Source organism: Capsicum annuum, chromosome 2 (assembly GCF_002878395.1).
Source record: "Capsicum annuum cultivar UCD-10X-F1 chromosome 2, UCD10Xv1.1, whole genome shotgun sequence".
In the NCBI taxonomy this organism is placed as follows: Eukaryota; Viridiplantae; Streptophyta; class Magnoliopsida; order Solanales; family Solanaceae; genus Capsicum; species Capsicum annuum.
Genome location: NC_061112.1, coordinates 69,122,380 through 69,139,970, shown reverse-complemented (window position 1 = coordinate 69,139,970; position 17,591 = coordinate 69,122,380). Strand labels below are relative to the sequence as shown.

The 17,591-nt window shown below is 33.0% G+C and overlaps 2 protein-coding genes across 8 annotated transcripts; both read right to left on the bottom strand.

The window, feature by feature from the left end:
• Positions 1-1,623: 1,623 nt before the first annotated feature.
• Positions 1,624-6,782, bottom strand: LOC107857543 (ankyrin repeat domain-containing protein, chloroplastic). Its single transcript, XM_016702337.2, has 7 exons — positions 5,949-6,782; positions 3,492-3,568; positions 3,175-3,273; positions 2,905-3,003; positions 2,459-2,557; positions 2,256-2,354; positions 1,624-2,053 (listed from the first exon to the last, which is right to left on the bottom strand). Exons 1-7 carry the CDS (start codon positions 6,703-6,705, stop codon positions 1,955-1,957), a joined length of 1,329 nt encoding a protein of 442 aa, XP_016557823.1. The 5' UTR covers positions 6,706-6,782; the 3' UTR covers positions 1,624-1,954.
• Positions 6,783-12,306: 5,524 nt separating this feature from the next.
• Positions 12,307-15,557, bottom strand: LOC107857544 (protein SOSEKI 3). Of its 7 annotated transcripts, XR_001670881.2 has the most exons (4): positions 15,241-15,557; positions 15,103-15,134; positions 14,290-15,029; positions 12,307-12,729 (listed from the first exon to the last, which is right to left on the bottom strand). XR_001670881.2 is itself a non-coding variant. In XM_047406323.1 (3 exons), exons 2-3 carry the CDS (start codon positions 14,691-14,693, stop codon positions 12,714-12,716), a joined length of 420 nt encoding a protein of 139 aa, XP_047262279.1. In that variant the 5' UTR covers positions 14,694-15,029; positions 15,241-15,557; the 3' UTR covers positions 12,307-12,713. The 7 variants fall into 7 exon arrangements, 6 of the variants coding, with proteins under 6 accessions (XP_047262279.1, XP_047262280.1, XP_047262276.1 ...); XM_047406323.1 differs by lacking the exon at positions 15,103-15,134; XM_047406324.1 differs by lacking the exon at positions 15,103-15,134 and having other exon boundaries at positions 12,307-12,720.
• Positions 15,558-17,591: the final 2,034 nt, after the last annotated feature.

Genomic DNA, 17,591 nt, shown 5'->3' with positions numbered 1-17,591 from the left:
ACGCTCCAGACTCAATGGAGATATTGAATTTTCAATTCACAAAGTTGACCTCCGAAATCCAATTTCACAACTTTCCGGATTGAGGGTCAAAATGAAATTTAAAAGCAATAAATCACACCAACCATGTTACCAACCTAAAATCGATGTTTCAAATTTGCTGGCGTAAATCAAGCCAAAATACATCGAAAACCATGTCAATCATCCTCATGCCCCAGAAATACCACAAAGCAACCACAAGTAAGGGGTTAAAATGGTCAAATCACATAAAAATTAATATTTTACAAAAAGCACCAAGAAAATCGTTACATGGGTGATACATTTTAGTACTCGCGGATGAAATTGGAGTGGATATCACAGAAGTGTTCGAATGTCACCCAGCAAAGCCAACGAAGCTACACTCACATTTGTCTAAGTTTCAGAAGGTAAAGTTATTCGATACACGTATAGATGAGAAATTATTGGTACCCAATAAATAGTTAGAGTTGTGTTCATGTTGATTTGAACACCATAACTTAAAAAAAAAAAAAATAAGTCTGGTGCATTGAAACTTTCACTATGTATGGAATTTGTAGAAAAGCCTCAGTTTACATTTCTGCAAGGGCTATTTCCACGCAATATTTTGTTTTGTACCATTAGATTAATAGATTATGGTCATAAAATCCTCCACTAGACGTTTCCATGCCATTGTCAAGTTCTTGATCCAACAAATGATATCTGGAAATTTTGCACTACGTCTCTGCAGCCTCTTATTTATGTTCATCTCGCATGTTAGATGCTTATTGGCCGTAATGTAATCAATGCAATGTGCAATGTTGTATACTTGGACATCAAAGTGGGACAATGTTGTATTTGTTCCTCCTGAATTTCCATGATTCGACAGATCCCGCCCCCCCCCCCCCCCCCACCCCCCACACACAACCCAAACCCCGGTGTATGTGAGGTGTCATCATGATTTCGAGGTGTCATCATGATTTCGAACTTAGTCATAGACAAAAGCCTAATAAGTAAAATCTAAGGGGGCTTTGGTAGGAGGGATAAAGATAACTAATTCCAAAATTAATTTGGAAGAGGAGCTTATCCCATGTTTGATTGAGACAAAATGCATGGGATAACTCTTTCCGAGATTAGTTATTCCGGAATTGTAGTGTTTTTCTTATCCCTCCTTGAGGATAGGATATCTAATCCCGGGATTACTAATCTGTATCAACTTGTTTTCCAACCAAACGATCCCTAAGTGAAAAAGGATGGAGAAACGAACCCAATGTACATCAGAAGGCTAGAAACTGGTTAACCTATGTTAGGTCACCTATATTACTACTGATATACTGTGCATTAGGTCCTGTTGTTAGACAAATTCTTACAGGAAAATGGAACTTGAAGTAGGAGTACGAAATTAGCCAAATGCATGTCATTTGATCTCTAATTTTTATGTTCAGTCGTAGGGTAGGCACGTGAGATCCGGGTAGACCACACCCACACCCAAAATCGCCCTTGAACACACGGGGTATATGTTCAAGCAATCGAGCCCCTAAAAACAGATCAACCTAAAAAACTCTTCATGTACTCGATAGAAAAACCTAGGCTATTCTTGTTGATCGCACAAACAATTTTCTTGTCACACAATTTGAATCCAAAAATGTACTATTAATCCAATATCTAAGTAAACAATATACAGTTCGCAGCCCTACAAAATAGTCAAACTTCCTTCCTGTGATGTTATACTAACTATGGTGCATATCATGCAGTGTAGTACAATGTGAGAATTAAAAAGAGAAGTTTCCTCCCCTACTGATATAAGCATAAATCTGAATCCGCTTCCCAGGTCAACTCAAGGGCAAAGTGTTGTACAAAATAACACTCAGATGCGACACAGCCAAACTCAAAGCTGGCACCTCCAACCTGCAAGACATCTGCCAATTTCGTACTTCGCAGCTGCAGTTATAGGTCAGACCAACTAACGAACCTTGGGAAGTTGTTTCAACAATTTGATAAGCTCATAGGTCCTTATATCTCTACCAGTATGGAGGCAAATGTCGAGTGGGGTTAGACCATCCTGCAACATAATCATGTCTTGAAAATAAAAGCAAGAAACTAGATTTGAAACCATACCAGAAATATTAGCATCTTGATTTGTCAACATGCTAAAACATCAAATAGGACGTATACATTCTAGATTTGCACCAAAACTATGAGATCTAAAGAAGCAAAAGCATTAAAACATAGAGTTCAAAATGATTAAGCTAAACAGAATCTACCCTGTTCTTTAGAGTCTTGTCAGCTCCCTTAATTAACAAAAGCCTCACTGTATCAGTTCTACGGGATTGAACAGCTAGATGCAAAGGTGTCCATCCATCCTGAAAGAGAGTCATTCCATGTTCATAAACCTATACTGGAGCACATACGAATACACCCAAAAATATGTATTTCAAGACAACATTAAAGAATTAACCAGCCATACATGATCTTGGAGGTTTATATCAACATTATACAAGAGAAGGATTTTTATCATATGAGTTGATGCCGTTCGAACAGCATAGTGCATCAAGGTGGCTCCATCCTGTAACAAGTTACAAGTCAAGAATATTATTGAACTCATAGCAAATTGCAACACTAATTATCCCAAAGCTCTTAAAGAACGAAAATCATATAGCTATTTCTTATGGTTGACAACAAAGTTAAGACTGAAATGTAGTTCAATATGGACAGACTGAACAGTGCTGGGAGAAGAGAACAAAAGGACACACGATATGTTGTTTAATATGAGACAATCTCGGACAAGGGAAGAGAAGAAGCACAAAAGGACATTGGTCTGAATTGACACGAGGATAACAGCTGCATGGATGTTGATGGAAAAGAACCAACAAGAATGTAAATTTTCAAGCATTGGTAGAAGCTTGTGCTCACTTTGTCACGTATATGTGGATTGGCAGATTCTCTTAAAAGAAAGTTAAATATAGCCTGCTTCTTGGCAAGAATTGCTTTGTGGATAGCTGTCAATCCATCCTGTAAAAAGAAAAAAGAAAAATCACAACGCAGAAGAATCTAGAAAAAGAAGACACTAATTTCATGGTATATATTATTGGGGTAATAACTTTCAAAATACATCAATAAAAACAAAAAAGAATGACGGAGCAGAAAGGATCTTTCTACTGGTATTTGTCACTCATTTTATACCTTATCTGGAACATTAATATTGACAATGTTCTTCAACAAAGAGATGAGAAGGTAAAACTCTCCTGAGGCAGCTAGAGTGTGCAGAGGCTGCCATTTTGCCTGCAAGGTTTTGGTGGAATTCAGGAATCAATCTAAACTTTCTATACTAAGTGGATTTCTTGAACAAAGTGCATTGAAGACTGAAACAAGCTTGTACAGGAACGAAAATGATCAGCTTCAACACAATGCATAAGTGAGAATATCCAATATAAGAGAAAACATATAATTACATTTCAGTAACACTAATATATAAGCTGACACAGAAAGCAGAAACTTACAGAGGTAGCAGGCAACAAATCAGGAATCCGCTTGTTCAACAGGACTTTTTCCTCTTTAGAAAACAGCTTGCGAGCACCTACACAGATTAATATACCAAAGACGTTGAAGAATTCTGAATGATTCCCTAAGCAAAGAACAAATAAGCACTTTCTTTATCAAAAAAGAGATAAGAATTTGGAGGAACAAATAACATATCAATTATATGACCAAAAGGTCATATCAGCCTGTGGAAAATAGTTTGAAATAAAAGGCGGACACCACTATGAATTTTTCCAATTTAATGACAGGAAAAACACATTATATGCACCAAGTAAATGCAATTAGCACGACAAATGGTGGACACCAATAAATAAGTACTAGCCTTGAGCCCTTGAGCAATATAAGCTTGACAAGGATTTGTATCTCAAATTTCGAAAAATAAAACAATGTGGACAGAGAAATTTCTTCAACAATAGAGTCCCTCAAAACTTCTCCAGGCTTGCAACATTGAGAAGTCAGGAGATTCTGCAGGCTCAGGTATTCAAGCTCGTCCTTGCAGAGACTGTATATGCAATATGGACTGAGAGAAACAACAGATTTTTTTTTTGAAGAATAGTAAAGATATAGATAGTCTTGCCAAAGAGAGCCAACATCTCTATTCTCTACTGCTAGAGCCCAGCAGGATATCAAGCATTTCTTACTTAGCCTACGGTTTTGAGCAGTAGGATTATGTTAGAGCTCTAGTTTGCAGGAAGATTCAGTCAAGAACTAAGCATGCTGTGATTAGCTGCTTGATTTGTAATGATACATCTGGTAATTGAATAGAGCCGTCAGTTACCAAAAAAGAAAAAAAAAAAAAAAAAAAAAGAACCAACCCCACTCAATTAACAGGGTTTGACCCAACAACAAACTCAATATCTAGAAAAGTCAAAACTCAATTAACTTAGATTAGTTAATCAGATGTTTTGCTAGGCTAGTCCGTAACGCTGGAATTGTTTATTATAAACATTATCACAATCTAATATAAGTACATACTATAACATTTTCTGCACGTGTCATTTTTCGCATGGTCTAGAAAAATAAGTAATCCATACAATGTACATTTCGTCCAAAAGGTTAATTGCCTTTAAGAGATGATAGGTAAAATATCTTAACTCAGCCCTCCCTCTTTTTGATGGAATAGCCTGAGTTTAATACTTCTCCATCCTGTTATATGATACTATTATTTGGAGAGTTCAACTGTTCTTTTAACCACTCAATGACTCTTTTGTTCAACAGAGAGCAGGCCGAATTTGGTAATCCTTCATCCCATTTTATATTTGAAGAATTCAAATACTGTTTCCTTTAACAACCTAAATATACTTCAGCAGCAACAAGAATGATAACATACCCAGCATAATCCCACAACAAACTATATCTACTTGAGTACTGAAGCTATGCATAACAGATTCCTCCAATCACTTCAACAAATTCAACCCACCCAAACATAAAGAAGAAATTTTCTAAAATATACAGCTTCTGAAAATATTTGCATCAAGAAGCCCAGTATACAATATTATATAATATTATACCTGGGGGAGAATCACTATATATAATGTATCAACCTTGTATAAAGTGTATAATAATGTATAAAAAGTGTTATACACAAATATTGGTTAAATCGTGTGTTTATACACAGCGTATGGGCTACGTTGTGTAAACATTTTCAAAAATGGACATAGCTTAACTTTACTAAATGTTGGCTCTGTTATGAACCAATTGTCCCACATTGGAAAAATAGAGAAATGCTAAGGGGATTATAAGCCAAATGGGTTCTCCCACCTATTAGAATAGACTTTTGGGTTGGGCTCTCCCATTTGGTTTATAACATTGGTGCTCTCGTTGAGAGTCCCACACGTTGGGCCATGACTCGTAGTGGTGGCCTGCGCAGTAGGAATGGTGGCCTGGACCCAAGAGGGGTGCCAGCCGTGACCAACGAGGATCGATCCACGTGTGGGGAGCCGCGCGTTGGGCCGTGACTCGGAGTGGTTGTCTGTGTGCCAGTAGTGGTTGCTTGGACTCAAGAGGGGTGCCAGCCGTGACCAACGAGGATCGATCCATGCGTGGAGCCACGACTCGGAGTGGTGGCCTGGACCTAAGAGGGGTGCCATCCGTGACCAACATGGCTCAGCCATGACCAACGAGGTCGTTGGTTCTTAAGCGGAGGCGATTGTTATGAAGCTAAGGGGATTATAAGCCAAATGGGTTGTCCCACCTATTAGACTAGTCTTTTGGATTGCGCTCTCCCGTTTGGTTTATAACACCGTCCCACCTATTAGACTAGTCTTTTGGGTTGGCTTTCCCGTTTGGTTTATAACATTGGTTTTCCCGTTTGGTTTATAACACCGTCACAGGGAGAGAACAGTAAAACTATGCATAACAGATTCCTGCAATCAATTGCGCAAATTCAACACAGCCAAACATAAATAAAAGCATACCTTGTGAACTTTTACCAGCACTGGCCTCATAAATCCCACTACTGAAAAACTCCTTAATATCTTCCAATCCACCACCATAAACGGCTCTTCTAGGATCTTTTGGCAATACCCTTTCACTCGAAACCCTCAAAACAGACCTGTCCTCTACACTTTCACTCAATTTAGCATCAGTCTTACCCCTTTTACACTTTTCAAAATCCGGGTTTTCGAGCACAAGTGGTTTCAACTGCTTCAACTTTTCTTCCCTGGCTTTCAGATATTCTTCAATGTTACTGCCTCTCCTCCCATTACTAGTGTTGTTATTACCAATTGGCATCAAATCTAACCTCCTCCTTTCCGCACGTTGGCCAAACTCCAATTGTTGTGAAAGCTTGCGCCTTTCCTTCTTAGTAATGTTGATTTCTCTCTGAACTTGAACCCATTCTTCAGGAATTAAATTTTCCGCCCGTATTTCTGTTGATTTGTTGTTGTTGCTGTTGTTGTTTTGTTGTTTGTTGTTTTGGACAAAAGGGTCATCGAAAATACCTTGTTCAAATACTATGCAGTCGCCAACAACGTGTTCCTCTTCTTCGAGGGGTTGCTGTGAATGATTTTGAAGGGAAAAGTTGAGAGAATGGGAGCCAAGAATTTGGCAGCGGAAAGTGTTGGTGGAGAATTGGAGTTTGTATAGTGAAGAGCAGGAGGGGGGATAGGAAAGAGTAGATGGAGTGAACAAGTTTGGGATTCGAGGATTTAGGATAGCTGTTGTTGGTGACATGGTGAGATGGAGGAGCGACGATTAAACAATACTACTGCTTTTGTTTCATTTCATATTATTATTATGAATAAATTACCTAATAATGCAATTAACTTATCTAAATTATTTAAAATTCCTTAATTACTAAAAATTTTAATTTACATTTTCTCTCTTTAAATTTTTAAATATCAATTATGTCCTAAAACTTTGAAGAATCATTTGGTGTAAGGTATTGATAAACATAGTCCCGAAATAAAATAATAATCTCGGGATAAAATTTTTGGTGGCTTGTTTGATTGTCAAGTTTGAGATTACTTATCTCGAAACTAACAAATAGTATTGGAATAAGTTATTTCATCCTTTGGGTGGTATAAAAACATAAAATGATAAAATTACCATCCAAATCCTTTGACACACACATATATATATTAACGGAAGTAGATATGTCAAGTAATGAAGGACTTTTTTATTGTAGTCTAGACTTTATGATAAATTCCTTAGAATTTGAAAATACATCAAAATAGGTATTCAGACTAAAAGCTACGAAAAAATGAATGATGGAAATAATTTACTAATATGTGTAGGATTCATAGGAAAACTTGCTACTAATAGTGACACCAAATTTAAGTTAAAAACAAATGATGTAATAGGTTTAATGGGAAATAAAGATATAAGACTAATGAAACCTCTAAAGATAAATTCAGAAGAATATACAGAATTAGAATGAAACTTAGAAAAATTCAATAGGAAATAAATACTCAAACCTAACGATCACCTAATGTATATAAACAATAAACAATAAACGACAAACCTCAGTGAGGTTCACCGACTGTGGGAATTTGATAGTCCTCAAATCAATTTTTTTTGTCAATTTTATCCTTAATTTAAATTTTAATTACTCTACAAACTTTTTATCCATTTGGTAAATTTAAACAATTATATGGGCTTATTAAATTCTACAAAAGTAATGAGTAATGGAAAAACGATAGTGACACCATAAAAACTATTTATACAATCAAATTCAAAATCGATCCAAGGACTTATTGTCTTTCTAAATTGTAAAAATGTTTATTACTCTTAGTTCAAATTTTCATTTTCCCTATCAAATTTACCATGAATAAGTAATTAAAATATCTTGACATTCCCTTTCTAACTTTTACATGCTTAATTATTAAATAAGAAATTAATTTTTATATATAACTAAAGATGTTTGAAAATTTAATTTTTAAAAAATATAATTTAACTCTCCAAATATTAATGATACTAAATAATGAAAAAATGAGAGTAATTCTTTATTACGTTTTTTTATGATGAATTTTTTTAACAAAAAATGAATTATCAACATTTTATAGAATTAGGACAAAATAAGTAATTTAACATAAAATATTAAAGCTTCATACGCATTCAAGAAAGGCTTAAGTCATCGACAGACACTTTAAATTGTCCTGAAAATTCACTTGAACCTTTTAACTAAGGCTTATACCTATCAAGCCCATCAAGTGCTAAAATTGGTACCTATTAGGCACAAAATGTTGATTTGGCAAGAGAGTGTGTTACACTCTCCTTGTGCGCGTGAATAGAGTCTCAAGTAGTTTTTTTTTTTTTTAGTTAAAAAAATCACATTTCAATTTATTTAATACATTTTGTAATAATAACACATTTTAATTAAAAAAAAAAAAAACAAAACCCTTCCCCAGCCATTTTCTTCATCTCTATTTTTTTTCTTTTTAATTATTAACAATCTTATTAATATAATTAACAATTTTCAATTTTAAAAAAACAAGAAAAGAAAAGCAGTGGAAGCCATGTCATCTTCCAATCTCTTAGTTGAACTTTAATTCCCTTTTCAAAAATCAATTTCTTAGGCTTCATTTGTTTTTTTTAAGGTTCAGACGTCTGAATCTAAATGCATATCTGAATGATTAAAATGTTGTCTCTAGATTTGAAAATTGAATTATTAAGACTGTTTGTTTTTCAACATCTGAATGTGTAAAAAAAATTTATTTGTATACATAATAAAATAAAAAATTAATTATATATTAAAAAAGTATGTAATTTAATACAATAAAATTATTAGTATTTGATCGAAAAAAAATATTTATTTTGTTAGTGATAGTGGAGATGGCTTATAATGGTGGTTGCGGTGACAATGATTGATGTTAGTGATTAATATTGTTGGTGGTGATAATTGTGATGGTTGGTATTGTAGTGACTGTTATGATGGTGACGATTCATGGTGGTGGTGATGATTGTGATGTGACGTTGCTTGATGTTAGTTGTTTAAGGTATTGATAGTGTTGGCTGAAACATGAATGCATGATGATTGACAATGTGTTGGTGCTAGTTGAAGATGTTATTCGTTGTGATGGTGGAGATAGTTGTTAGTAGAGATAAATTGTATCGATGGTACTGGTTGAAGTAGTGGTAGAGGTGGCATTATTAGTGATAACGGTGGCGGCGGCTAAAGAATGTGTAGAGGTTGTGATGTATTAGTGGTAGTTAGTGGTGATGCTAATTGTGATAGATGAGTTGGTTTGTAGTAGGGATTGACCATTAGTGATTGCTGATTGTGGTGTTGTTGACGGCAGTGGTGGTGGTGAATATAATTAGAATAAAAGAGGTAGTAAGTGTGGTAGCGGTTGATAATTGCGATTGATAGCGGTGTATTTTCTGTCGATTGTGATTGTGATGGTGGAGATGGGTGGTGGTGGTGGATGGTGGTTGACAATGATGACGGTGGCAGAGGTGGTTAGTGGTGGTAACTGCTGATTATGAATAAAATGATGAATATTATCTAACACCAAAATATCCCTTCAGACCTATTAAGACTTGGTTCTAGATCTGACTGATTAAGACCTATTCAGACATATTAAGAGTTAAAACCTTAATAAAAAACAAATGCACTTAATGGTTTGAAGTCTGAACCATTCAAATTCAGACCTCCATTAAGTGCAAACAAATGAGGCCTTAGTTGAACAATTTTCAACTTTAAGTTAATTCCCTTTTCAAAAATCAATTTCTTAATTAAAAATTTTAATTTGTTTAGTCTGCTTAATCTGGGTCAGTTTGAAATTTGAGGTTGTTCCATAAAATTAAAAAACGATGTTGGACATGACAACTTAAAGAAGGAAGGAAAGGATGGTTGTTTAAGTTGTCATGGCAACATAAAAAAGGGGAGGCAAAGATGATAACTTTGTTAAAAAGGACAAAAAGAATAAGGAAGGAAAGGATGGGTGCTAGTGTCGGACATGACAACTTAAAAAAAGGAAATAAAGAATAAGAATGGTTGGAGAAGAAGATGAACGGGGGAGGGCAAGAAAATATGAAGGAAAATAATTAACTAAATAAAGTGAGGTGTATTTTTGTAAACAAATTATCTATTCTTAGAAAGAATGCAATACATATTATTTTTAGTATCACAAACCAAACAATCACTAAAAAATAATACCAGGATAACTAATCCCAGGAGTGTTTAGTTTTTTTTTTTTTAAAATATTATAATTTTAAATTATAATTTAATTAGTTATAAAAAAAAATTTAAATTATTTTTGGATTTGATACCACGTGTCACCTTTTAATTCATCATTTTTGCCACATAATCGCGTGTGTGTTGTACACACTTCATCTTTTAGCTGATTGACAAAAAAGGGTTTGATTGGATCAAAATTCGGGTGAGTTGGGGGCTTGATAGGTACAGGGTTTAGTTGAGGGGTCTAAGTAAATTTTCGGGACAACTTAAAGTGTCTGTCGATGACTTAAGCCTTTAAAAAATATCAACATAAATTTCTTAACATGTATTTTTAGGAAAAAGAAATTACTAAAGTTAAAAAAAATAGTAACTTTTCAATTTTTTTTTGTATGGTTTAATATGAAGAAAAATAATTAACTAAATAAAATGAAGGATATTTTTGTAAATCAATTATCTATTCTCAAAAAGAAAGCAATACATATTATTTTTAGTATCACAAACTAAACAATAACTAAAAAATAATACCGGATAACTAATCCTAGAATGACTAATTCCAACATAACTAATCTCAGAATAACTAATCTCAATATAACTTATTCCCAACCAAACCACCCCTAAATGTATTAATTGTCCCCTAAAAAATTTATCTAAAGATAAGGTCTCCACCAATTTAATACCATTAACGTGTAACCTTCTCTGCGTTTTAAGTATTTTTCAAAAACCAAACTTTGTAATGCATACATGTAAAGATTTGAGCGGAGTCTTGAATGTCCAGAAGCTAGACTCGACAAAAATGGAGGCATGCAACGACTCCTGTATTTGTTGTACCAATTTTCAATATCGTTACAACTCCAAATCTCAGTGCAAAATCCCCCTCCCCTCTTTCCTCCTCTTTCTCTCTCTCCCTAGCTCATATTTCTTTCTCTGAAAAATCATGAATTGGATCCAGAAATCTTCATCTTCTTCTTGTTAACTCCATCATATATTATTATTATTATTTCACAAAAAAATTGAATCGGAGAGAAACAATAACAAAAAGGATTGTTCGCCATGAAAAAAGAAAAATTTTGAAGATCAACTTGATCTCTGTTCAATTCCTCAAATCCCTATTCACTAATTTGCGTCATATGCAAACTTATGCCTTTATCTAAATTGACCCGCCGATACAAAAAGCAATAAAAGTGAAGATACATTACGGAATCCTCTGAAAAAAGATCTTATTAATATGTATCAAAGTAAGAAAAACATGTAGATACATTAAAGAAGGGACGAAGATACATCACACTTAGGGACACCCCTGGGACACCTAGGGATGGACATTCGGTTTGTTCGATTTAATTATTTAATATCGGTTCGATTTTTCATTTTATAAATTGACAAAAATGAAAATTGTAATCAAACCATACAAATTCGGCTTGATTATTTTGAATTTTTATTTCGATTTTGAAGATTAAAGTAGTCTTTCTTTGTCATCATTGAGCACTTAAAATTGGTGATTTATTTAGAAAATAATTTTTTTCAAACCTATTTTTCATTCTCAAATATAAATACTTAGGGTGAAGTTCAACCATGATTCGTGAACCTTGACACTCGTCAGTCGTCTCCTCGAGGCGTTGCTATTTCAAAAGTAATGAAAAATGAATTGAATACTTAAGGTTACAGTTATAGATTACTTATTATATATTTATACAATTATCCGGAATATAATATATATATATATATATATATATATGTATTTTATATATATATAATAAAAAATATATATTATTTATAGAATTTTGGTTTTTCATTTTAACTAAATTTTTTTTTTTAAAAGAATCAAAAACTAAATCGTTTAATCGTATTTCTAAAATTTAAAACTGAAATCAATTCGAAAAACCCAAAAATCAAAATTAAATTTTGATTTTTTAGGTTTGAACCAAAATATGCTCAGCCCTAATTACACTTGTCAGATTTCTAAAGATACAATGAAAAGTTGTTGAAGTAACAACAAGAGAATCTATTATAAAGGTAACTAGATGGGCAAGGCACGGGCCCAACATTTTATTTAGCAGTAATATAATGCTGTAAAGCTAATATATACTATATCCTCCTCTCAAGCATCTGGCTATTCTTCAAAAAACATCACGTAAAAAGAGAGCATAGCACCTTTATCAAATACCTGAATTTAGAAATATTAAAAGAAAACTGTTAAAGTTTTCGATTGTCAATGAAAGCTAGTATCCTGCTAAGTACAACAAATACCTTTTGAGCAGTTTGTATAAATATCACTGAGGTATAACATTTGAAGTTTATACAATCACCTTAGTTGTAATTGCTGCACAAATTCAAAATCAGAAAACTAAATACGTCCCTCCAAAGTCTGGAATTGCCATTTTCATTCGGATGATTACATCTTTCCTTTTGATATCTCACACAGGAGCTGAATCGCTATACGATTGTAAGAGTTGAACTTCCTTTGTAGTCAGAGATAGAGTGACCTACAAATATAATGACCTCACTCGCCAAATAAATTTTTCTTGTTGTCCCAACTATTTGAGTTGTAATGTGCTCAATTTTGTCAAATCCTGTAAACACTACATTTACCAAATGAGAAGTTTCAAACTAACTGTGTACATAATAGGCTGCAGTTGCATGCACAATATACTTTAGCTCCACACTGGGTGAATAGTATGCGTCCCTCGAAACTATGTAATACTCAATCTTACAATATACTCCTACATACATAATAATCTTTGGATAATTTAAAGATTGAGAGTCATCATACATGATGAATGTACTTCTGCAATTTAGGCAGCAACATTCATCTGTATGTCAAAATATTAAGCACCGTGAATATCAAAAATTGTGAATCAACAGAATTGATAAAAGAACACTATGATACATGTATGGAAAGAGAATTGCAAATGGCTTTTCGCTTCATCATCGCTGAGGCCACCTAACTTTATAGTTTCATTATTCCGTTTCGATCAGCAGCTCGAAATAAAGGAGATTTTCTAAGACCTGTATAACTGATCAATAGATACAACTGAATTGTTGAATTAGGAAAATGAATAAAATATTATTTATTCGTCTATGCCAAGGATGAATACTACTTGGCACAACATGAAGTATTATTATGCCCTGTTACAAAATACATGTACACTTTGAGCTGAGGTTAGAGTCCACCAGATGTCAAATTAATTTGGAGCATGCTTATATAGTGAATATAGTTCAACGCATTTGATTTAAGGCTCAGCAGAGACCACATCAAGCATGATAGAATATAGTATATGAGAAAGAAACTAATGTAATTTGTCCTATCCTTACCTGAAGGCAATTGTTGCTAGCAAAATTATTCATAGATGTTGCTCGTTACTCTCAATAATTAACTAGAGCTCGATAAATTAGCATTATCATATGATTTTTTAATTTTATGTATTCGCAAACTATAGTTTTGAAGTTTGAAGTAATTCTACTTCAAATGCAACTAAAAAGTATCATCCAAAAATCTTATACATAGAAAAGACCTACAACTTGTATGTAAAAGAGAAATTAAAGAGCAATAATTTTCTTTTTCCATGAGATATAAGAGATAACAAGGTAAGTATTGGTATGCACAAGAAGCTGCGTTAAGTTTTTCCATGCTCCCCGTTAAATTGATTTTCCAGTCTATATGCTCACTCAATTTACCTTTTATGTTTAAAGGCAAAATATCATTTCAGTACTTTAGATAGCGGGACATTCAAGACGACACATTAACTGATCCATAACTGCAGCTAAAGCAACATGTTATAGCACCGATTATTACAAAATTGACACCACTATCCGAAAGCAAAAATGCAAAAATTCTGATTAAGCAACCATGAAAAATTAAAATAATTGCGGACAATCAAAAAGAAGCGGAGAAAGACATGATTAAAAATTAATCAAGGAAAAAAGAAGAGTCTTTACTACGCAGATATCATTCAAAACTACTCGACATAGAATCTATTTGTAGCACAATCGGAAGCTGATGTATGAAACATTAGCACCTATCTAGGGAACTTTAATTGAGATATAATCCTGATTTTCAATACGTAATAAGTTATATTTTGAAAGAAAGATTAAAATTCTGCACAGATAAAACTCCAATTAAATATAATCAAAACACCAACCTCTCAGTAGTGAAGAAGGATGACTGCTGCTTTTCCTTGGTGATTGTAGACTCCGTCCAGCTTGTATAGAAATATTCCCCATCTTCAAAACTCAGACTCATTAACCTATTATTCCTTCTCAGGCAATCAAGCTTTCCGAAACTTAATCTTGACTTGTATGTATGTAGAAGACCAAATCTTTGATCCTTTACTGAAATTGATCCACAAGACATTAGTTGAATTAACATATAATGAGGCTTTAGCTTTGTTGATGGAACACGACACTCCTCATTTTCAAGTGTCTTAAAGGTGTTGAGCTTGCTAACATCTGATCTGATGAGAGATACAAACGTAACGGTTCTACCACCAGATGATGATGGTGGATGTACATCTAAATCCACGCATATTGCTGCTGAATCATTCATCCTGGTAACCTCAACCTGTTTTTTTCAGTAGTTTCAACCTCTAACGACCTATCATTTGATGGTGTATAAGTGTTGTTTGCCTTGTCATGACTCTGACCAGAAGCATCAGCCAGGCCGTCAGTCTTGCTGATCGTGCTCACTCTTAAACCAAAAAAACGTTTACACGATGAACCTGGATTTTCAACAGCAAGTGATTGTTCACTATCATAAATTTTTTTTCATATCTTTCATTCATGCTAGACGGAAGAGAGGAATCCTCTTGGCTTCTAAAGGGTGGAGGTTCTGGTAATACTGTTGGATTTGACAATCTATCATTTTTTACAGGACTGGAGCGACCTGCAAAAGAATGAATTGAGGCACAACTATACTTGTGGTTTCACAAAAAAGAATTGAGAGAAGTATCAATTACCCTGAATTTGTCATATTTTCTACATGGTACACCTGAATTTTTAACATAAGAGAAAGCAGATAAAATTTAACACAAACAAAAGTAAATTTTTTTAGCTAATGTAGGTACTTATAAATTCAAATATATAAACTACATTACCGTGATGATTCAGCTGCCAAAAGAGAGTATCCTCCTTGAACATGCAAGTTAAAACTTTTCCAAAAAAATCTAAGTGGAGATAAAAAAATCACCATAGATTTGCAATTTTGTAAATTCCGAATAGATTTTGTGCTCGTAGAAGCTAAATTATAGATCATTAATTTTGAAGAAATGCAGGAAAGGATCAAGAAATCTCACTTGATTACAGCTACAACAGAGAAGAGAGAGATGAAAATAGTGATGTTTGATGAGAGTTATGTACACATGTTCAAACAATAAACTCTAATTTAGCAACTTGACAGAGAATATTAGTCTTACTCCTGTATATAAGAAAGGCAATAGAAAAACCCTATATTACCCTTTGTATAATTTAAATAACTTTCTGTAGCTGAATGGTACCATCATACAATGTTATTGGTACAACTCTATAATGCAGTGATGGTCCTTGAATGATACCATTATACAATGCCGTTGGTACAATATCATAATGCAGTGATGGTTCTTCTCTTGTTGGTTTATACAATAGGGAATATTTGTTTGTATAGAAAATAAAATACTCTAAGATACATTAACAATTTTATAAGATACAATTTATATGTCAAATATATGTGTCAAATACATCTACAAGTTATTCATCTCTTTGATTATATTTCAGATCATCTATGAATTATGTATCTCTTTTATTCTACGTCAGATCTATGTGTAAAATACATTTAAAAATATATTCTATATCTTATTTTGGTTATAGTAATGTATCTCAATCAACAAATTATAAAATGTAATGTATCTCAAATATTATAATTTACAAATATATTTATTAACAAATTGATACATTAATTGATGAGTAACCAAGTAGAAATTTAACCTTTATATATAGAAAAAAGAATCAAAAATACCCCTCTACTTTAATTAATTTGCTATTTTTATCCTTCGTTATACTATGTGGTTATATTTATCCCTCTTGTTATACTATGTGGCTATTTTTACCCTTACCATTAATCAACTTAACAAATATACACTTATTTTAAACCATTGTCTATCACGACTCTTTAAAATTTCACATGATTTTTGAGCGAGCTGGATGCTATGTAGCACCTCACCATCTAATCTCATTATTTAGAAATTCACTATTCTTTTTAAAAATTATTTTTTCTTTTGATTTTTCATATATTATTTTATAAATCAATTCCTTATTAACTTAAAATCTGTCAAATAACTATAATTTTTAATACACTAGAACCCACCTACCCCATCCCTCTATTTCATTAGTATTATTAATGTTGTTTCAAATTTTGCAGTTCAGTTATAATGTGTTCTCCACTTCCGTCCTCTTTTTTGCTTGAAATCACAAATTGAATCGAAATTTGTGGAATAATTTTGTTTTCTCTCTATAGCCATGGATGAGCTTCAAGAATGAGATGTTGTTTTGAATAATAGTGTTATCAAATGAGCTCGTTTTAACAAAAATATAAATAGAATATCATATTTTGAAGTTAAATATTCCTGAACTGTGCAGTAGCATAGGGAAAGGAAGAATTTCAATTCATATTCTGTTATAGATTTAACTACATAAATTATAAAGAAGTTATTCATGACTCTTGTTCCTCTTCAATACATGATGAGCCCATACTTTGCAATGCTTGTTTTTGCAAAAATTAATTTTTGACTTTTTTTTTTCTCCAAATTTGTGTATGAATAAATTGATTGTTTTCTCGAATGTAAAGTGATTTTGTGAAGTTGTTTCGAAAGTTGAGAGAATAAATATGTGGAAAGTGATGAAGATGAGGAGTGAACGGTCGAAATTGTAGATTGAGATTTTAAGAGAAGAAGATAAAATGTCATAGTCTAATGACGTGACGAAGAAGAAAAAACTGAAAAAGAAAAGGGAAAAAGTTAAAAATCTGGAATGAAAAATAATAGTACTTAAGAAATAATAATAAATATAGTTAATTATGTATATTATCTAATCAGAAGATAACATGTGTATAATTTATATCAAAAGTTTCTTTCACCTTGTAATGGTGGACCATGGTTAAAATAGGGGTATTTTTGTTAAGTTTATTAATGAGAGGGATAAAAATAGCCACATAGTATAATGAAAGGGATAAATATAGCCACATAATATAACGAAGGACAAAGTTAGTCAATTAACTAAAGTAGAAGGGTACTTTTGACCCTTTACTCTTATATATAATGTATCTCAATGCAGGGCGAAGAAATCAAGATGCAAAGAACAGAGAAGAGAGAGAAGCTTGTTTTTAAGAAGAATGAGGATCCCTTTTTGAAATTTCAAAACTTGAAGTGATTATATTATTCTTGAAATTTTTAAGAGTATAATCCACAAATTAAAA